At 42.9% G+C, this 22,852-nt stretch overlaps 1 protein-coding gene across 11 annotated transcripts in view; it reads left to right on the top strand.

Annotated features, from left to right (window-relative positions):
* picalma (phosphatidylinositol binding clathrin assembly protein a) overlaps positions 1-22,852 on the top strand; it is a 143,183-nt gene that overhangs the window by 59,146 nt on the left and 61,185 nt on the right. For all 11 annotated transcript variants that reach the window (XM_068033953.1, XM_068033954.1, XM_068033952.1 and 8 more), the window contains exons 4-6: positions 832-934; positions 4,446-4,539; positions 13,764-13,875. In XM_068033953.1, coding sequence (XP_067890054.1) covers positions 832-934; positions 4,446-4,539; positions 13,764-13,875 — 309 coding nt within the window. The remainder of the gene's footprint in view (positions 1-831; positions 935-4,445; positions 4,540-13,763; positions 13,876-22,852) is intronic.

The following is a 22,852-nucleotide window of genomic DNA, read 5'->3' as shown; positions in this document are numbered from 1 at the left end:
GGCTAAAATTATTCACCAGTGGGCAGATACAGCTTTGTAATGATGCGGAAAGCTAGGTTTTCCCGAGGATTCCATTCTTCTGTCAACTGTTCTAGCCATCTTTCCAAGAAGTATGCTCAGTGACGATCAGATGCAATTACCAAGCCAAGGGTTTCTGAATGTTTGTTTATACTTTTGAGAATATTTAACTTCTTAGAGAGTAGTAGCGAATGAACATTACTGTTCATTTTTCTCAAATGAGTTACTGATTTATGATCTCGGTGCTAAAGGTAACTGCTCACTGTTGAGAATAGTGGCATCAATAATGAAAGTGTCACTCTTGATGTCTGACAGGCCGTTGATAAACAGGCTGCTCGACCACATTTCCATGCAGGATACCTGGACTTTAAGGATTAAATTACGAGGAGAGATTACGGAAACCAGAGTTGTATTCCCTAGAATTTGGCAGTATAAGGGATGATTTGATTGAAGTTTTCAGGATATTAAGGGGAACAAATATATGCAGATTGGGAAAGGAAAATCACTAATTGAAGGTGCTAAATCTTGTTAAATGCAGAATTGTGGCTGTATGCTGATGTGCCTATAGTGTGTGAAAGATAACCTCGTTTGGTTAACAGGAACTATTCTGATGTAATCTGTTTTTACTGCATTATTTGTTTCTTGGGATTTGGTCTCCCAACCTCTTGGATATACAGAAGATAATTTGCATGCAAATATTTCACAATTGTTTAGAAACTACATGACTGTATAGTTCTTTTTAATGACCAAAACTGGTAAATGTTTTTTATTAGGTGTTATTTTATTTTATAACATTGACATTTTGTGTTTAAGGATACGACATGTCCACTTTCATCCGGCGCTATAGTAGATACCTGAATGAAAAGGCAGTCTCCTACAGACAGGTTGCTTTTGATTTCACAAAGGTGAAAAGAGGGTAAGGACTAATAACAATCGTCCGTAATAGGATACTTCCAAAGATTGATTTTTCTTTGAGTTACATCTACCTATGTAAAAAAAAAGTTAACATTTGAGTTATATTGTACCTACTGAACATCATTGACTTTTGAGCAATATCAGCTGCAAGTTTTCAACGTGCTTATCAGCAAGCAATTTGATGTGTTGGGAAGTGCAGCAGCAAGGCATCTGATGATGGTTCAATTTTCGCTCAAATAAAAAGTGAAGCACTATATTATAGTTTTGAATGTTTTAAGAGAAACTTGAATGTTTTGATTGGAAGATTCAAGGGACATCTATCCCAGTTATTTTATCTGAGGATTGAAGTGGATGGTGCCTATAGTCTCAAAAGAATCTTTCTCTCTGGGCTTGTGCAAAGAAAGGATGAAGGGTGTTTTTGTATTTCTTCAATGACAGCAACGTCCCAATGCATGTACAGCAGTGGTCAAAGATCGATGGCAACTATTGGTAGCAGTCCAGAACCTGGAATATGATTCCAATAGAGAGGAGTTCATGGATTGGCTGGCAAGCAGGATGTTTTGCATGCATTCTAGTCGGGGTCACTTATTCATGATCAGGATTGATACCTGTGCCTTTTTATTTTAAAATTCCCCACCCCACCCCCCTCCAATCCCACTCTGGGGATGCTGAGGCCATCTGTTGGCACCTCGCTGGATCAGCTAATGTAAATGAATACCAAAGAGCAAATCCATGTGTGACTCAGTTGGAAACCATCTACATGCATTTACACACTGAGCCATTAGTAGAATCTGCTTAAAAATATAAATCAAAATAAAATCAATTTCTCATAGTCACTGTCTTGATTTGCAAATATTAGTCTCTAGGGAAAAAATATATTGGCAATTATGGATTTAGACATGAAGAAGGACAAGAGATCATCATTGCAAGCTTACATGTCACCTTGTTCGTTCTCTTTTTTTAAAAAAAAATCTGAAATAATCCAATCAGCCATGCAGTTTTTCAGGTCTAGAAAATAATATAGGTCAGCTACTTTACATTTCTCCCCTTTCTGCTGTAGCTGCAATTCAAAGCAATTTGTGGCATGTGAAACAAATTGGAATGTTTCAGATATATAATAAGGCACCTAAAGGTAAAGTTAGTATATTTTCATGCAAAGGGTTATTAGAATATGGAAAGCATCACCACAAATGGTTGTTGAAGCCAACTAAATATTATTTACCAAGAAATTAGATAAATAGAGGAAGAAAAATAGTAAAATGTACAGGGAATTAGCAGGAAAATAGAATTAATATAGGCATGCTGGGCTGATTGACCTCTTATACTTTGTAAGTCTCAGGTGTAAAGTGGCTTCCTTGTATAAATTACAAAAAATGTCAAATCCATTATTTTTGAAGATGTAGGCCAACCAGCAATGCCTATTTGTATACAATACTGCTCTTTGCATTTATATAGTTGTTTATAATTTTTCTCAAATGCTATTGTGCTTTACTTAAAATGAATTGCTTTGAAATGTAGCCATTATTCACTAGAAGAATCCAATTATTAATGTCTATGATCCAATCAGTACAAATAATCTTTCACTAGTAACCTTATGAAACCTTTCTTAAATGCTTAAATGCTACTAAGCGATCTCTCTTAATCATATTTGTTATACTAAGAGTCCGAGGTTTTCAAGTCTCTCAACATAATTGCCCCTGTTCGAGTAGTTCCAGATTGCACATGTTTCCATGACTTAACATCCTTTCAATAACAGACTGTCTAAAACTCTACAAAAAGGGCCAACCAGTAGCCTGTATCGATTCCCCTGCATGTTTTATAGCAGGCTTGTCCAATTTTCTCGCATTGGGGACCACATCACAATTTTTGTCTTAAATAGGGGTCTGGTGAGACAATTACAGAAAGATAAAGGCAGTAAAAATTTATCTTATTAATCAAAACAAGAACAAGTGTACAATTTTATGAAGAAGCTTTAAATGGGAAGATTAATTTATTGACTTTCTCTTCACGATTTTGGACACTGATTTAGTGAAATAGCTGGCATTTTTTTGATTGCACAAGTATTCGATTTGCCTGCACACTAGATGTAGCAATGCAGAGTATTCTGGATCGATGTCAAATTCTCTCTCTCTCGCCCCCCCCCCCTCTCTCTCTCGCCCCCCCCTCTCTCTCTCGCCCCCCCCTCTCTCTCTCGCCCCCCCCTCTCTCTCTCGCCCCCCCCTCTCTCTCTCGCCCCCCCCTCTCTCTCTCGCCCCCCCCTCTCTCTCTCGCCCCCCCCCTCTCTCTCTCGCCCCCCCCTCTCTCTCTCGCCCCCCCTCTCTCTCTCGCCCCCCCCTCTCTCTCTCGCCCCCCCCTCTCTCTCTCGCCCCCCCCTCTCTCTCTCGCCCCCCCCTCTCTCTCTCGCCCCCCCCTCTCTCTCTCGCCCCCCCCTCTCTCTCTCGCCCCCCCCTCTCTCTCTCGCCCCCCCCTCTCTCTCTCGCCCCCCCCTCTCTCTCTCGCCCCCCCCTCTCTCTCTCGCCCCCCCCTCTCTCTCTCGCCCCCCCCTCTCTCTCTCGCCCCCCCCTCTCTCTCTCGCCCCCCCCTCTCTCTCTCGCCCCCCCCTCTCTCTCTCGCCCCCCCCTCTCTCTCTCGCCCCCCCCTCTCTCTCTCGCCCCCCCCTCTCTCTCTCGCCCCCCCCTCTCTCTCTCGCCCCCCCCCTCTCTCTCTCGCCCCCCCCCTCTCTCTCTCGCCCCCCCCCTCTCTCTCTCGCCCCCCCCCTCTCTCTCTCGCCCCCCCCCTCTCTCTCTCGCCCCCCCCCTCTCTCTCTCGCCCCCCCCTCTCTCTCTCGCCCCCCCCTCTCTCTCTGTCGCCCCCCCCCCTCTCTCTCTCTTTCTCTTTCACTCACACATCTGGAACAGCGGTTCCCCAATTTCAGACAGATGCAGGCTTTTAATAAACGTATGGAACCTGCCGGAAAAGCTCGAATCTGTCCAAAGTTGGGGAACTGCTGTTCTCATGTCAGCAGCTATAGGCTGTGAAACTGACTTGCGACCTTTTTTTAAAAGCTGGTCTGGCAGAGGGAAATTTCTCATCTCCAGTCATGGATGTCTGGCGATGATGAGGAACGAGCTGGATGGAAACCTTTTGGCAGGCCATAATGTAGATATATGTGTGTGCGTATATAATAAAATAACTTGGAATCCCATGAAAAAATAAGAACATCTAAGTTACTCTATTTTAACACTCTTCTACTGGACTGAGAAGAGCATACCTCTTCATAGTTCAGGAATGACAGAAGGGTAATTGACCACATTTCAGATATGTTCACAGTACACTTATTACCACATGCAGAGGTGCTTTGTGGAAGGTTTTTTTCACAATATATCTCCAATCTGTCGATAATGTAGGTCATTATGATAGTTTAGCTAAAACTGCACAGTAGTTTTTTTAGTCATACTGGCTTTCCTGCACAGAAATTATTTCCGGCTTGTTTTTTTGTAACCACCACATTTAATATATATTTATTTTGTCAGGGCTGATGGAGTGATGAGAACAATGAGTACAGAGAAATTGCTAAAGACTATGCCCATTATACAGAATCAGATGGACGCATTGCTGGACTTCAATGTGAGTTTTGTCTCTAGCATATAAACTTGTTTTTGGATGTAATAGCTGTCGTGGTTTTGAGAGCTACCTCCAAAGTTATGTAAATGGAACTGATAAAGCAGAAAGTAATTATGTCAATAGGTAACTGAATACATAGTCAGAATTTAGAAATTAGTGTACATTCTTATTGGATCCTAGATTTAATACTTAATTAATCTTACTGATTTGCTTAGTTTTGCTTTCTCTTTTAACTAACCAGGCTCGCAACAACAGTACATCTTGGAGCAACTTAGTATAACCTTATTCATAATAGGGTTTTACTTTTACATATATTGTTCTTGGACTGTGTCTATCTCATGAGTCCTTTGCCAAAATGTTTACTCTGGCCTGGCTGGCCAATCAAGAGCTATGTCTAATATGGAGCAATGCAGAGTATTCCGGATCGATGTCATATTCTCTCTCCGTCTTTTTCTCTCTCTTTCTCTGTCGACTGCTCTGATTCTTGGTAATCCGGTAAAAGTTTCATAATTGACTTGTTTTAGTTTGAATAGATATTGCCACCTATATTTCTTTACTCTTTTTCTCCTCTTTAAGTGATCAACAGGCCAACATTTTGTATTAGTATTTAAGGTATTGGTAGCAAGCCATTAAAACAACTCAAAGAATAAAATGTACAAAGTATATTCTAAAAACAGGGAATTTACAGTACTTTGGAAACTCAATGTGCTTTAACTTTTTATTTTAAAAAAAATGTCAGTTACAATGCAATAATGTTTGGATTTGAAATACATTATGAAGAAAATAGGGAACTCAAACATAATTTTGTTTTACAAACACATTAAATAGGCAGCTTTATTGCGAAATATAGTTGCACAAAGCAGGAGGCTTTTCCACAAACCTTCTCCAGGCTGGTCATTAAAACATTATTGCCACCACTGCTAGTACACTGAGATCTCAGAATTGTGTTGCAGGGAATGTGGAGGAATCAACGTTCAGTTGCTAGTAAATCTGTGCATCTTTCAGAAGGTTTGAGTTTATTGGGCCATGATCTTCAAGGAGGTCAGTCCATAACCGAAAGCACCTTCAAGCCCAATCAGCTTCGTTGCCTTTTAGGAGCTTCCAGTTGAATTTCTGCTGGGTCCCAGGATGGGCTGTCTCATTTTAACTTTTCGGGACCTGCGCTATTGCCCAAATCTCTGGTATCGGGTAAATTTGCTGTACCAGTATACCTGGGCTGAGAGGGAGTGCTATTTTGAAACTGTGTCTCTTGGGTTACCCTGAGATAAATCTTTAAGTCTGGTTCCTCCTTAATGAATTATTGTGCTTGCGACTCCTGGTGTTTTGCAATTGCTTTGTTCATCAATGTTACAGATGTAGGCTAGTGGGTGCTGCACTAATTTGCAGAAGATGCTAAAATGGGAGTTTGGTCTTTGGTGTCATCTACTACCCAGAAGGTTGACTGCCTCAGATCTCCACCTCTGTCTGTTCTGTGCTGCCCTTATACATTCTGCATAGGTCAACTGCATCCAGTCCATGGGAGACGTTGTAAATAATTCTGAGGACTGAAGGAAGCTGCAAAATTATATTGATAAAATTGGTACTTCAGGCAATGCAGTAGCAGACAGAATTCAATTTAAGTAAATGTGAACTGTTACATTTTGGTAAAAGTAAAACTAATTGTACTTTGGTGGAAAGCTGGACCATGTGATGTGGAAGAGCAAAGGGAATTGGGGGTTCAGATTCTGCAAAGCAGCAGTTGAAGTGGATAAGGCTATTAAAAATGCCAATGGAATACTGGGCTTCATGGCTATAGATAAATTTTTAAAAAAAGTTAAGTTGTGATAGTGAATCTAAATAAAAGCATAATACAGTGAGCAGTTTTGGACTTGACCCTCTAGGAAGGTTATTGAGGCAATAGAGAGGATAAAGCACAAGATGCTCCCTATTGTGAGGAAATACAAAGAAAAATTGGGGCTGTCATCATTAGAGTAAAGGAAGTTAAGGGGTAATTTGACAGCGATATTTAAATTTATGGAGGTTTGCGAAAGAGTAGGTAGAAACCAGTGGTCCAGAATAAAGGGACAGGTATAAGATTAAATCTAAGAGATTTAGGACAGGTAGCAGGAGAAACTTTTTTTTAACAGAGGCTGTGAGACCAGAGCTGTTAGTTATGGAAACACAATCTGTCAGCATTTAAGAAAAGTTCAGAGAAGTGGCTGAAGAAAACTGGAATAAAGGGACATGAGAACAGGCAGATGGGGAGGTGATGGCGTAGTATTGTCATTGGATTAGTAACTCAGAGACCTAGGGTATTGTTCTGGGGGCATGGTTTCGAATCCCACAACAGCAGAAGGTGGAATTTCAGTTCAATTAATAATTCTGGAATTAAAAAAGCTAGTCTAATGATGAAACCATTGTAGATTGTTGTAAAAACTCATCTGGTTAACTAATGTCCTTTAAGGAAAGAAATCTGACCTTACCTGGTCTGACCTACATTGTGACACCAGACTCACAGCAATGTGGTTGCCTCTTTAAATTCCTTCTGAAATGGCCTAGCAAGCCACTCAGTTGTATTAAACCGCTACAAAGTCAATAAGGAATGAAACCGGACAGACCACACAGCATCGATCTAGGCACCAGAAACGACAATGGCGCACCCAGCCCTGTTGACCATGCAATGTCCTCCTTACTAACATCTGGGAGCTTGTGCCAAAGTTGGGAGAGCTGTCCCACAGACTAGTCAAACAGCAGCCTGAGTCATACTCAAGGAATCATACCTTACAGACAATGTGCCAGATACTGCCATCACCATCCCCAGGTATGTCCTGTCCCACCGGCAGAACAGACCCAGCAGAGGTGGTGGCAGTGGTATACAGTTGGGAGGGAGATGACCTGGGAGTCCTCAACATCGACTCCGGGCCCCATGAAGTCTCTTGGCATCAGGTCAAACGTGGGCAAGGAATCGTCCTGCTGCTGACCGCCTAGTCCCCCACCCCACCCCTTCAGCTGATGAATCCGTACTCTTCCATGTTGAACACCTCTTGGGTTTAGCACTGAGCGTAGCAAGGGCACAAAATGTACTCTGGGTGGGGACTTCAATGTCCATCACCAAGAGTGGCTCGGTAGCACCTCTACTGACCGAGCTGGCCGAGTCCTAAAGGACATAGCTGCGAGACTGGGTCTCCGGCAGGTGGTGAGGGAACCAACAAGAGGAAAAAACATTCTTGACCTCGTCCTCACCAATCTGCCTGTTGCAGATGCATCTGTCCGTTGCAGATGCATCTGTCCATGACAGATAGGAGTGACCACCGCACAGTCCTTGTGGAGACAAAGTCCACCATATTGTGTGGCACTACCACCGTGCTAAATGGGATAGATTTCGAACAGATCTAGCAACTCAAAACTGGGCATCCATGAGGCACTGTGGGCCATCAACAGCAGCAGAATTGTACTCAACCACAATCTGTAACCTCGTGGCCCAGCATATCCCCCACTCTAACATTACCATCAGGCCGGGGGATCAACCCTGCTTCAATGTAGAGTGCAGGAGGGCATGCCACGACCAGCACCACGCATACCTCAAAATGTGGTGTCAACCTGGTGAAGCTACAACACAGGACTACTTGCATGCTAAGCAGCGTGTGATAGAGCGAAGCAATCCCACAACCAACAGATTAGATCTAAGCTCTGCAGTCCTGCCACATCCAGTTGTGAATGGTGCTGGACAATTAAACAACTAACAGGAGGAGGAGGCTCCACAAATATCCCCATTCTTAATGATTGGGGAACCCAGCACATACATAGAAACAGAGAAAATAGGAGCAGGAGTAGGCCATTCGGCCCTTCAAGCCTGCTCTGCCATTCATTCTGATCATGGCTGATCATCCAACTTTGTAACCTGTTCCCACATTCCCCCAATATCCTTTGATCCCCTACGCCCCAAGAGCTATATCTAACTCCTTCTTGAAAATGTATGATGTTTTGGCCTCAACTGCTTTCTGTGGTAGCGAATTCCACAGGCTCACCACTCTCTAGGTGAAGAAATTTCTCCTCATCTCAGGACTGAAAGGTTTACCCCGTATCCTTAGACTATGACCCCTGGTTCTGGACTCCGCCACCATCGGGAACATCCTTCCTGCATCTACCTTGTCAAGTCCTGTTAGAATTTTATAGGTTTCTATGAGATCCCCCCCCCACACTCTTCTGAACTCCAGTGAATATAATCCTAATCGACTCAATCTCTCCTCATACGTCTGTCCCGCCATCCCAGGAATCAGTCTGGTAAACCTTTGCTGCACTCCCTCTATAGCAAGAACATCCATCTTCAGATAAGGAGACCAGAACTGCACACAGTATTCCAGGTGTGACCTCACCAAGGTCCTGTATAATTGCAGCAAGACATCCCTGCTCCTGTACTTGAATCCTCTCGCTATGAAGACCAACATACCATTTGCCTTTTTTACCGCCTGTTGCACCTGTATGCTTACCTTCAGCGACTGGTGTACGAGAACACCCAGGTCTCGATGCATATTCACCTCTGTTTATAGTCGTTCAGATAATCTGCTTTCCTGTTTTTGCTACCAAAGTGGATAACCTCACATTTATCCACATTATACTGCATCTGCCATTCATTTGCCCACTCGCTCAACTTGTCCAAATCCCCCTGAAGCCTCTCTGCATCCTCCTCACAACTCACGGTCCAACCCAGTTTTGTGTCATCTGCAAATTTGGAGATATTACATTTAGTTCCCTCTTCTAAATCATTAATATATATTGTGAATAGCTGGGGTCCTAGCACCGATCCCTGCGGTACCCCACTAGTCACTGCGTGCCATACAGAAAAAGACCCGTTTATTCCTACTCTTTGTTTCCTGTCTGCCAACCAATTTTCTATCCAATGCAATACAGTACCCCCAATCCCATGCTCTTTAATTTTACACGCTAACCTCTTACGTGGGGCTTTGTCGAATGTCTTCTGAAAGTCCAAATAAACCACATCCACTGGCTCCTCCTCGTTAACTCTACTAGTTACATCATTAAAGAATTCTAGTAGATTTGTCAAGCATGATTTCCCTTTTGTAAATCCATGCTCACTCTGTCTGATTTTGCCACTGTTCTCCAAGTGCTCTGCTATAAAATCTTTGATAATGGACTCCAGAATTTTCCCCACTACTGACCTCAGGCTGACTGGTCTGTAATTCCCTGTTTTCTCTCTGCCTCCCTTTTTAAATTGTGGGGTTACATTAGCTACCTTCCAATCTGTAATCTGTAGGAGCTGTTCCAGAGTCTATAGAATCTTGAAAGATGACCACCAATGCATCCACTATTTCTGGGGCCACTTCCTTAAGTACTCTGGGATGTAGATTATCAAGCCCTGGGGATTTATTGGCCTTCAATCCCATCAATTTCCCCAACACCATTTCTCTACTAATAATTGATTTCCTTCAATTTCTCCCTCTCACTAAACCCTGTGTTCCCCAACATTTCTGGTATGTTATTTGTGTCCTCCTTTGTGAAGACAACCAAAGTATGCATTTAGTTGGTCAGCCATTTCTTTGTTCCCCATTATAAATTCCCTTGTTTCTGACTGTTAGGGACGTACATTTGTCTTCACCAATCTTTTTCTCTTCACATACTTACAGAAACGTCTACAGTCAGTTTTTATGTTCCCTGCAAGCTTGCTCTCGTACTCTATTTTCCCCTTCTTAATCAATCCCTTGGTCCTCCGTTGCTGAATTCAAACTGTTCCCAATCCTCAGGTCTGTTGTTTTTTCTGGTGAATTTATATGCCTCTTTTTTGGATCTAATGCTATCTCTAATTTCCCTTGTAAGCCATGGTTTGGCTACCTTTCCCGTTTTACTTTTGCGCCTGACAGGAATAAACAATTGTTCCAGTTCCTCCATGTGCTCTTTGAATGTTTGCCATTTCCTCTCCACCCTCATCCCTTTAACTAATGTTTCCCAATCCATCATAGCCAACTTGCGCCTCATACCTTCGTAGTTTCCTTTATTAAGATTCAGGACCCTGGTCTCCGAATCAATTACATCACTGTCCATTTTGATGAAGAATTCTATCACATTATGGTCACTCATCCCCAAGGGGTCTCGCACAACTAGATTGTCAATTATTCCTCTCTCATTATACAATACCCAGTCTAGGATGGCCTATTCTCTAGTTGGTTCCTCAACGTATTGGTCCAGAAAACCATCCTGTATACACTCCAAGAATTCATCCTCTACGGTATTGTGACTAATTTGATTTGCCCAATCTATATGCAGATTAATGTCACCCATAATTACAGATGTTCCTTTATCGCATGCATCTCTAATTTCCTGTTTAATGCCATTCCCAACATCACCACTACAGTTTGAGGGTCTATATACAACCCCCACTAACGTTTTTTGCCCCTTAGTGTTTCTCAGCTTTACCCATACAGATTCCACAAAGTCAGAGCTAATATCTTTCCGTCAGTGCAAAAGATAAAGCTGAAGCATTTACAACAATCTTCAGCCAGAAGTGCCGCATGGGTAATCCATCTCTGCCTCCTCCTGAAGTCCCCAGCATCACAGATTCACCCCACGTGATATCAAGAAATGACTGAAGGCACTGGATATTGCAAAGGCTGTGGGCCCTGACAACATTCCGGCAATAGTACTAAAGTCTTGTGCTCCAGAACTTACTGCGCCCCTAGCCAAGCTGTTCCAGTACAGCTACAACATTCGCATCTACCTGCAATGTGGAAAATTGCCCCGGAATGTTCTGTACACAAAAGACAGGACAAATCCAAACCGGCCAATTACCACCCCATCAACCTACTCTTGACTATCAGCAAAGTGATGGAAGATGTTGTCAACAGTGCTATCTGGTGGCACTTGCTTAGCAATAACCTGTGATGCTCAGTTTGGGTTCCGCCAGGGCCACTCAGCTCCTGACCTCCTTGCAGCCTTGGTTCAAACATGGACAAAAGAGCTGAATTGGAGGTGAAGTGAGAGTGACTGCCCTTGACATCAAGGTAGCATTTGACTGAGTGCGGGATCAAGGAGCTCGAGCAAACTGGAGTCAGTGGGAATCGAGGGGAAAACTCTCCACTGGTTGGAGTCATGCCTAGTGCAAAGGAAGATGGTTGTCACAGGTCAATCATCTGAGCTCCAGGACATCGCTGCAGGAGCCCCTCAGGGTAGTGTTCTAGGCCCAACCATCTTCAGCTGCTTCATCAATGACCTTCCCTCCATCATAAGGTCAGAAGTGGAGATGTTCTCTGCAATGTTCAGCACCATTCGTGACTCCTCCGATACCGAAGCAGTCCGTGTAGAAATGCAGCAAGACCTGGACAATATCCAGGCTTGGCCCGATAAGTGGCAAGTGACATTCGCGCCACACTAGTGCCAGGCAATGACTATCTCAAACAAGAGAGAATCTAACCGCCTTCCCTTGACGATCAATGGCATTACGATTGCTCCTGGGAGTTACCATTGACCAGAAACTGAACTGGAGTAGCCATATAAATACCATGGCTACAAGAGCAGTTCTGAGACTAGGAATCCTGCAGCGAGTAACTCACCACCTGACTCCTCAAAGCCTGTCGACCATCTACAAGGCACAAGTCAGGAGTGTGATGGAATACTCTCCACTTGCTTGGATGGGTGCAGCTCCAACAACACTCTAAGCTCGACACCATCCAGGACAAAGCAGCCCGCCTTATTGACACCTCATCCACGAACGTTCACTCCCACCACAGTGGCAGCAGTGTGCAATAAATGCTGTCTTAGCCAGCGATGCGTACATCCCACAAATGAATAAAAAATAAGTACATGAGATTAAGACGACTGCTTTGTATAGAGGATCAATGCCAATATGATTGGTTGGGCCTAATGGACAGTTTCAATATTACAATCTATGTAAAGACAGTAGAAGTTCTGTATTACTCTGCATTATGGAGAAAAAGAAGGGAAGTTGAAGGTTTCAAACAGCTGTTTCGCTCTTTTCTCCATTTCTATGATGATTGCTGGTTGTGATCTCTGCTCCAATGTTTAAAGTGTTCACATTTTTCTTCATACTAATATGTCCTAAGGTATTGCTCACAGATTGGCAAAACAAGTTCCAGAGCCTATATCAACCTTGATGTAGCCCATTGCAGTAGTACAGCAAGCTTTGTGAAGCAATACATTACATCACTGAGTTGGGAATATTGCACCTTTTACTAATATTGAAAGATACAGACCACACATTAATGCTTTTTTTTATCTATGACTGGTTGCAGTTTTGAAATCTAACTCTTGATAATTTTACACTAGTGAGATAATTCTTAATTTCAAGCAAAAGCAATTTTTTAATGCATTATGATTATAAAGTGCAGTACTTCGTTTTTTATAGTGTTGCAAAATAATTTTTAAAGCTTTAAAAAAAAACTAAGTTTGTAGCCTCAGACCATTGCCTTCATCTAAAATGGCTTCCTACCCTGCAAAAATTAAAAACTTTATATCTTACAGATAGTGTTCACATTCATTGAGCATTGCAGAAACAGAGAAATATTTCGAGTGGAAAAGGGTTACAATGTAGTGAACGTTGCAGAAAAAAAAGAGACATGCTGTCGAAGCTTTTCATCTTTTACTCATCAGGACAGATGCAAGAATGCCAAATTTCAAAGGGAGCAACAATTTATACTGCATGAGGAAAGGGTGCTGATTTGTTGGCAAGTCAACTCTGATTGAGGCATTGCTTTGGAGAATGCACAACAGAACTACTGTCCCCCATGCTTTTGTTTAATTCAAAAAAGGCGCAAAGCCTGGACACGTTCATTTTGCCTGCAGAGGGCAGGTCCCTGCATATGAATATATGTAGCTTCTAGCAAGTGTAAATGAACTACTTTTGCGATGTTGACTGATCTTAAATTGGTTGTTAGCGTAATTCTTAGCACATTTGGGATTATTCAGCAAGTGTTGTCCAATCGCGGATTCACATCTAACGTTCGACATTATGTTCTGAATTTTGCAAGCATGGGCTGGTTGAGTACAGTCTGTACTCTGCCTATTGTGAACAGCCAAAGGGACGTGCTTTTTGGTATGATCCGCCAGTTGTTGGGATGTATTGCCTATGTACCTGGCATCACACTGACACTAAAATTCATATACCATATTACTCATTGGTGTGGTAGGCAGAACATCTTTTTGGCTTGACGGCAACATCCTGTTAGTGGAAAATACCACTTGTGGTGAACCTAATTTTCGTTCTCTTTGCCTCACAGGTCAGTGCCAATGAGCTCACAAATGGGGTAATCAATGCAGCTTTCATGCTTCTATTCAAAGATGCCATTAGACTTTTTGCAGCTTATAATGAAGGGATCATTAACCTCTTAGGTAAGTTTATTTTTCTTTGGTTTGAGAAGTGCAAAATTAGCCCGTTTAAGGACACTAGCTTTGAAGATAATTTGATACATGTTGACTTGCATTTCATGCTAGTTTTTGTGATCTGAAATGATTTGTACTTGGACTACTTGTTTGTTCTTGATAAATTCCTATATCTTTGCCGAATGTCTTTTGGCTATCCTGTGTATTTTTAAATAACAATTTTTTTGAAAATTTCTGTAGGCGTAAAACCTAAATATATTCAGGGGGAGGGCGAGAAATCTGTGTTTAAACTGCCTAATGAAGGCACATATGAATGTATATGGCACAATTTCAATGTGGAAATTACTATTTTGAATTCTTAACCTATTGAATATGGTTTCCTTAACTTACTGTTATTACAGTACTTTCCTTGGGCTAGTGTGAAATTATTTGTGCGTTTTCACTTTCCCTTGTCTGCCTGGTCTTTTACCATCTTATAAAAGTCACCGCTTTAGTGTTGTGTACAGTAGATTTCGCATCTGGTTGCATTAGATTGTTTATGGTTTGCATATTTTTGTTTTTCTTTTAATAATGATACAAGTGCGCACTTTGTCCTTCAGGTGCCACATTTGAGATTCAAAGTTAGTGTCACATTTGCATCTGATTGGCTCAAATTTCACCTTTGTAAAATATGAACCAAATCAGAATTAAACAGGTAGGCATGTACAAATTGAATATGAGAACAGCAACTAGCTAAATCTCCAGTAAAAACTATTTCTGAATTTTCTTTTCTCATTAGCCATGTTTTCCCCCTCAGCCTGCAGATTGCACACAGGTTAAGAAGAAATCATGTCACAAACGGAAAATGCAAAACATTTGCAAAAAATATTTTTGCTTTTGCGCTCAACCTTTGCTAGGAGTTTGGGTGCTTCATGTGTTGTCTCTGTTCCTGTTGTGACTCTGGTACAGCCCTCAGCAGTGTCATAGGAGCTGTGCTTTTTTTTTTCTTGTCAAAAGTCCATCTTTGTCCATTTGGAGCCCTTCCCCATGCTACCATATACTGGGACTCCCTCGGGCTGCCAGAACCCAAGAATATTATTGTTCTACCAAACCTCAAGATGACTTGTGTTGCTGCTAAACTCTATAACTCCCCTCCCCGGTACTGCAAAATGCCTTGTAACTATTTCCAATCTGATACATTTTGTCACCCATCTTTCTATACATTCTGGTTTGGAAAAAATAGTAATCAACAATTGAGCATGCAGTTGAAGAAACACGTGGATAGCTAGATGGCTGCAAGACAAAGCAGAAAATTCGGAGTAAAGGGAAGCTAATCAGTGGCAGAAGGTGCATAGTGGAATCCCACAAACAGCAATGCTGGGATCACTATTGCTCGCAATTTATATTGATTTAGACTTTGAAATCAAACATGTAAATTTGCAAATGACACGAAATTATAACCATACTGAGGAGCACTGCAGCACATTACAAGAGATTAATAAACGTGCATAATGCGTATCATTGGTAAATGAATTTTGACAGATAAGTATTACATTTTGGTCAGAAAAATTAGTTCACATAATGCTTGGAGGAGCAAAGGAACTTAAAAGTACAAATACATATCACTATAAGTCGCGACACAGGTTAATAAGTCCATTAAAAAAAAAAACTAGGTTTTATTTCTAGAGGTACAATTGAAAAGTTGCTAAACCTGTATTGTCATGCTAGGCCCCCACCTGCCAAGAATGAGGCACATTAATTTTGCATTGAACATTGATTTTAAACTGTTACTGGAGTGACGAAAGGACTTGCTTTTAATAAAAATGTTGCCAGATCTTGGTTGGAAAGACATTTGCGTATTAACAGACAATGTCTGAAAGGACAAAGCAGCCATTCCCTGACGCAGTCAACCCACAATTGACCTTTGATCACCAGACTTTGAAAGTGGGGGAGCTCGCATTCCAGGTTGACGGCTAAGATGCCGAATACACACACTCGCATGGTCAAACCAGCTAGTCACATGACCAACCTGTTGGGCAACCTGAGTTCTTTGAATTTGTACAAACGGTTTGGGCTAAAAAGCAGAATGCTCCTGGACTGAGAAGATCTCTCCTGGCTGGTTTGCCACAGCCTCTCCCATCTGGCTGCTCCCATCTCTTTCTCATGGAACTCCAAATCCACTGAAGACATATGAACCCCAAGAGAGAAAAGTCTCCTACAGCGAACAAGGTTTAAGAAGAATACTGGGCCCCAACGAAAAGCAAGATCTACCTACAATCAGGGACTCGACAGTGAGCTTGAAGAACTGTAACAAAAACTCTTCAAATATTGCCTCAAACTTTTCCACTTTATTTTTCTTCTCTTTTCTGTCTCTGTTTACATGTGTGTATGTGTGCTAGCATGGGTGCGCCATGTATCCGTTGGCGTTAACCCAATTAGAGTTTAAGTTTAATAAATGTCAATTTTTCTTTAAACCTAAGAAAGCCTGTTTGTGCTGGTTTCTTTGCCTTATAATTGGAAAGCGGTGAACAAGGATTCACCAAGGGGGAGCTATAAACATGCTGTGTTTAAAATTAAACCCTGTTATGGTAAGACCAGGTGAAGGCTGAGAGGGACCCCAAGACGCCTTTGTCACCTGGTCGTAACAGAATCTAGACCACACTTGGAGTACTGTGTGCAGCTTTGGTCACCATATTCTATAAAAGATAGAGGCACTGGAGAGGGAGAAAAATTTACAAGAAAGGTATCAACTGTGAGGTTATACTTTTTTAGGAAAGAAGCTTGGCCTCTCTCCTCTTGAAATGCCAAGGCAGAAGGGTGACTTGATGGAGGTCTTTTAAAATTATGGAAGGTTTTGATTGAGCAGATACAGAAGGCTGGATTTTTGTTGATCTACCAACGTGGGCTTTGTGGCCGGGTTGGGGGGGGGTGGAGGGGGAGGGGTTGCGGTCCCTGGAAGATTGTAGTGGCCTCCCATGGAGCCTGACATTGGGATTGCCGGGCCCAATCTTCCCGGCAGCGGCGAGGCTCCATGATGGCCCCCCCCCCCCCTCCCCACCCTGCTGCTTGGCGACGGGACCCAACTTTAGATATTTAAATCAAGGATAGGTATATATTTACATACATTTCACAGAGACTTTGGCTGTCCACGATCTTCCGTACGACGGCTGGCACTCTTTCCTGTACAGGGAAAGCTGGCACCACTGAGATAGGGAAGGGGGGAAACAGGATTTTTAGTGAAGTAAGGAGGCAGGGAGGAAACGGGGTCAACTCTGCATTTCTAGTGTGGGGGTGGGGAGAAAGGGGTGACCTCTGCACTTTGTGCAGTTGTGGGGCGGAGAGGTCAGATATTAAATGTAAAAGCAAAATACTGAAGATGTTGGAAATCTGAAATAAAAACTGGAAATACTCAGCAGGTCTGGCAGCGTCTGTGGAGAGAGAAGCAGAGTTAACATTTCAGGTCAGTGACCATTCATCAGAACTGGCAACGGTTAGAAACGATAAGGTTTTAAGCAAGTAAAGTGGGGGTGGGGCATGAGATAACAAAAGGTGTTAGGGCAGAGGGTCACGGAGAATAACTGACCAGAAGGTCATGGAGCAAAGGCAAATGGTATGTTAATGGTGTGTTGAAAGATAAAGCTTTCGTGCAGCGAGGGTGTTAATGTACAGAAAAATGAACAGCACTGGCCCAAAGCACATGTTAAACGTAAATGCTTTGGGTGGGGAGAGAGAGAACGGGGCAACCATTTATTTTCTTTGTGTTGGGGTGGGGTATAGGCCAGAAATCAATTTACAGTGTATTTGGGGGGTGGGGGCTGGGGTATGGGCTTCAACTGTGTCGGTCTGGCAGCCCTTTAAAAAAAAAAAAAGCCCGCCCTGCCACGTGACCTGTGGTGGGGGGGTGGGGGGTGTTGGTGTCCATGTCAGACCGCCCTATGTATGCAGATGAGCCGTCATGTGCTAGATCATGGCGTTGCGTGGCCCGCATCCGCTCCAGGTGGCGGGAGAATAAAATTCAGTCCAGACCGTGTGTTTCCACTTGGTTAAAGTATAACTAGAGGCCATTGATATAAGATAGCCACTAAGAAGTCAAATAGGAAATTCAGAAGAAACTTTACCCAGAGCATGGTGTGAATGTGGAGCTTGCTACCACAGGGAATGGTTGAGACGCGTAGTATTTAATGGGAGGTTAGCTAAGCATATGAGGGAGAAGTAAATAGAGGGTAATGCTGATATTTAGATGAGGAAGAATGGGAGGAGACTCGAGTGGAGCACAAACGCTGGCCTGGATAGGTTGGATGAAATGCCCTGTTTCTGTGCTCCATATGCTATGTAATAATACTGCTGATTTGCTGGTTTAAAAAAAAAATCCCAAAATGCCTTGAATGCAATTTGCCCTAATAAAATATTGCATTACATTGCATTGCATAACACCAGTTATAAAATGTAGCAACTTCAGACTTTCAATAACCAGTGCCTTGGAGAAGCAGTTAGTAAAGACTTGGCGATGTAGACTTAATTGTATTAGCTGTGTGAAAGATCTTTGCAGCATAATATATGCTGAACAAGTTAATATTTTTGTTTATTAAATTGAACATTAATAGAATATTGCTTATTTCTGAAGTCTAATAAAAAACCTCTAAACAGACTTTGTCTGGTACCACATCTGTAGCTTTTGTCCTTTCATCAGTTTTCTCTGAAATGGTTGTTTCTTGCTGCAGTGCATTTCCACAGACATTGGTCACCCTCTGATATGCTGTCCATGTGGCAATTATTGTGAGGCTTCATCATGAATGTTGACAATTTACCGAACTATGAGGTGTTTGAATAAAGTGCGTACATATCTGAAAAAGAATAAATGCTTGTTTGAAAACAATGGTTAAGAACAGTGTCAGGCTATGATTCCCCCATAGAATTTTCTAGCTCACTGAAAGTAATATTAAAATGGCAAGGAATGGGATTAGGTAGGTGTCCAGCCCTTTTGAGAATAGACACAGTTGGGATGGGCTATAAAATTCTATAGCATTATCACAGCTGAGACCGATCCTGTTCATTGTTCTCATGCGTATACTTTCAGGAGGAGTTGCTGAATATTTAGGACCAGGAAGTCTGCCTGATTCTTCTCTCAAATCAAGAGCACTAAAATTAATTATTCTACTGTTAGCACTCCCTAGGACTGTGATTGGTTAAAATAGCATATTGGTAATATTACTGGACTAGTAATTCAGAGGGCTGGGCAAGTAGTCCAGGGACATTAGTTCAAATTCCACTCTGGCAGCTGGGGGAATTTAAATTTCAATTAATGAATAAATCTGGAGTAGAAAAATGCTAGTATCATTAATTATGACTACCAAACTATCGGATTGTTGTAAAAACCCATCTGGTTCACGTATGTCCTTCAGAAAGAAAATGTACCATCCTTACCCAGTCTGGCCTACATAAGACTCCAGACCCATAGCAATGTGGTTTACTCTTAACTACCCTCTGAAATGGCCTAGCAAGCCACTCAGTTATATCAAACCACTACAGAAGAATTGAATAAGAATAAAATCAAACAGATCACCCTAAAAAATCCTCCTCATTAACATCTGGCGACTTGTGCCAAATTGTGGGAGCTGTCCCACACAGTAGTCAAGCAGCAGCCTAGCAGTCATACTCACTGAATCATACCTTATAGCCAATATCCCAGACTTCTCCATCACTAGCCTGAGGTATGTCCTGTCCACTGGCAGGACAGACCAACCAGAGATGGTGGTACAGTCGTATATCATCAGGAGGGAGTGGTCCTAGAAGTCTTGAACATTGACTCTGGACTCCATGAAGTCTTATGGCATCACATCAAACACTGGCACGGAAACCTCCTGTTGATTACCACTTCGTGCCCTCCCTCAGCTGTTCAATCAGTGCTCTTCCATGATGTACACCACTTGGAAGAAGCATTGAGGGTAGCAAGGGCACAGAATGTATTCCGGATTGTGGCGGCGGTGGTGGGTGCTTCAGTGTCATCACCATGAGTGGCTGGTAGCACAACTGTTGACCGAGCTGACCGATTCCTGAAGGTAATTTCTGCCAGACTGGGCCTGTGGCAGGTGGTGAGTAAATCAACAAGAGGGAAAAAACTACTTGACCTTGTCCTTACCAATCTACCTATCACAGATCCATGACAATATTGGTAGCAGTTACCACTGCACAGTCCTTCTGGAGGTGAAGCTAAATGGGATAGACTCAGGCAGCTCAAAATTGGGCATCCATTAGGCCATGTGGGCCATCATCAACTGCAGAATTGTATTCAACTGCAATTTGTAACCTCACGGCCCAGCATTTCCCTTGGTCTACCATTGCCATCAAAGCCAGGGGGTCAACCTTGGTACAATGAGAATGTAGGAGAGTAAGCCAGGAGCATCACCAGACATACCTAAAAATGAGGTGGCAACCTGATGAAGCTACAGCACAGGACTACATGCATGCTATAGACCGAGCTAAGCGATTCCACAAGCAGTGGATCTGATCAAAGCTCTGCAGACCTGCCACATCCAGTTGTGAATGGTGGTGGGCAATTAAACAACTAACCGGAGGAGGAGGCTCCAAAAACATCCCCATCATTGATGGGGGATCCCAGCACCTCAGTGCAAAAGACAAGATTGAAGCATTTGCAACCATCTTCAGCCAGTAGTGTGCATGGTTCTATTTTGAGCTTCTCCTGAGGTCCCCAGATTCGCAGATGTCAGCATTCAGCCAACTTATTCACTTGTGACATCAAGAAATGGCTGAAGGCACTGGATACAGCAAAGGCTATGGGCCCTGACAAAATCCTAGCTGTAGTATTGAAGACTTGTATTCCAGAGCAAGCTACACCCTTAGCCAAGCTGTTCTAGTAAAGCTATAACACTGGCAACTACCCAACAATGTGGAAAATTGCTCATGGGTGTCCTGTACACAAAAAGCAGGACAAATCCAAGCTGGCCCATTACTGCCCCATCAGTCTACTTTTAATCATCAGCAAAGTGATGGGAGGTGTTGTTTATGGTGCTATCAGGTGACACTCAGCAACGACCTGCTCACCGATGCTTATTTTGGGTTCTGCAGTTTGGCTCCTGGCCTCATTACAGCCTTGGTCCAAGCATGGGAAAAAGAGCTGAATTCCAGAGGTGAGGTGAGGGTGACTGCCCTCAACATCGAAACAGCATTTGAACAAGTGACATCAAGGAGCCCTAGCAAAATTTAAGTCAATGGGAATCAGGGGGAAGACACTCCACTGGTTGAAGTCTTAACTAGCACAAAGGAAGGCAGTTGTGATTGTTGGAGGCCAATCATCTCAGCTCCAGGACATCACTGCAGGCATTCCTTAGGGTAGTGCCCTAGGCCCAACCATCTTCAGCTGTTTCATCAATGACCTTCCCTCCAATGTAAGGTTGGAAGTTTGCTGACAATTGCACAGTGCTCCGTACCATTCGCAACTCTTCAGGACCTGAAGCAGTCCATGCCCATGTGCAGCAAGACCTGGGCAATTGAGATAAAAACAGAAAGTCCTGGAAAAACTCAGCAGGTCTGGCAGCTTCTGTGGAGAGAGAAGCCGAGTTAACGTTTCCAGTCAGTGATCTTTCATCAGAACACACAATTGCGACAATTGAGGCTTGGGCTGGTAAGTGGCAAATAACATTTGTGCCACACAAGTGCCAGGCAATGACCATCTCCAACAGGAGATAATCTAACCATCTCCTCTTGACTTTCAATGGCATCACCATGACCTGAATTCCCCCACCATCAACATCCTAGTGGTTACCATGATCAGAAACTTAACTGGAACAGCATATAACTACTGTGGCTAGAAGGGCAGATCCGAGGCTGGGAATTCTGCAGTGAGTAACTTGCCTCCTGACTCCCCAAAGCCTGTCCTTGATCTACATGGCACAAGTCAGGAGTGTGATGGAATAATGTTCACTTGCCTGGGTGACTGCAGCTCCAACAACACTCCAGAAGCTCATCACCATCCTGGACAAAGCAGCTCGCATCCTATCCAGCACCTTTTTAAACATTCAATTCATTTACCACCGGTGCATTGTAGCAGCTTTGCGTACCATCTACAAGATGCAATGCAGCAATTTGCCAAGGCTCCTTTGACAGCACCTTCTAACCTTGCGACCTCTAGCACCTAGATGAACAAGGGCAGCAGACACATGGGAATGCTCTGTGGGGACAGATCAAAAGTAAGCTAACCAACTAACAAGCTAACTGTGGAGACAATTTATAAAAAACTAATGAGCAGAAGCTAACAGGACAGCTGCAGATAGCTTAATAGTAGCCTATTGTTTAATAATCAGCCTAACAGTTCAAGGAGGGGGGATGTGAAACTACTGAAATAAAACGCAGAAATAAAATGCTGGGACAAATGAACCAATCATGCATTGACAACAGAAGTCTGCAAACCAATCAGAAACAAAGGGGGGGGGGCCTTACTAGTTTTTTTTGAATAACTATAAGAAAGGCTTGTTGTAGTGAGCACATGTTCTTTGTTCTTTTGTTTTGTTTTTTGTTCTTTTTGTATCCTTGCAATGTAACAATTACGTACGGCAATAAAGTTTCTAAAAGTTACTGTCGGACTTCGTCTCTCTTTGTAACTGGGATCCAACAACTTGGTGTAGTCGGCAGGATCGCTGGAGGATAAAGACTGAAGCCCTGGACATCGGACCTATATTGGGCCCCGGAGATAAGGACTCCTCTTTGCTTTTAAAAGTCCTCTGCCGTTGTCTAGTTTCGGTACTCCACCACACAATCCTGAATCCTTTCAAGGCTCGAGACCCCCTTTATAGACGTCTGACTCAGTGTTTGACTGTAATACACCGGCCCGGCTGAAAAGCCTCACGGCTCGAGACCCCCTCCCTACTCGAATCAATACAATGACTGACAAAGGCAACCGACATCAAAGGCTGGTGGGCCCCACCAGATGTTTCCGAAGATGAAATTCTTCGGCAGTTAAAAGGATATATAGAGCAACAGTTTAATTTGG

Source organism: Heterodontus francisci, chromosome 6 (assembly GCF_036365525.1).
Source record: "Heterodontus francisci isolate sHetFra1 chromosome 6, sHetFra1.hap1, whole genome shotgun sequence".
NCBI lineage: Eukaryota > Metazoa > Chordata > Chondrichthyes > Heterodontiformes > Heterodontidae > Heterodontus > Heterodontus francisci.
The sequence above is the reverse complement of the archived record's forward strand: the minus strand, read 5'-3'. Positions and strand labels throughout refer to the sequence as shown.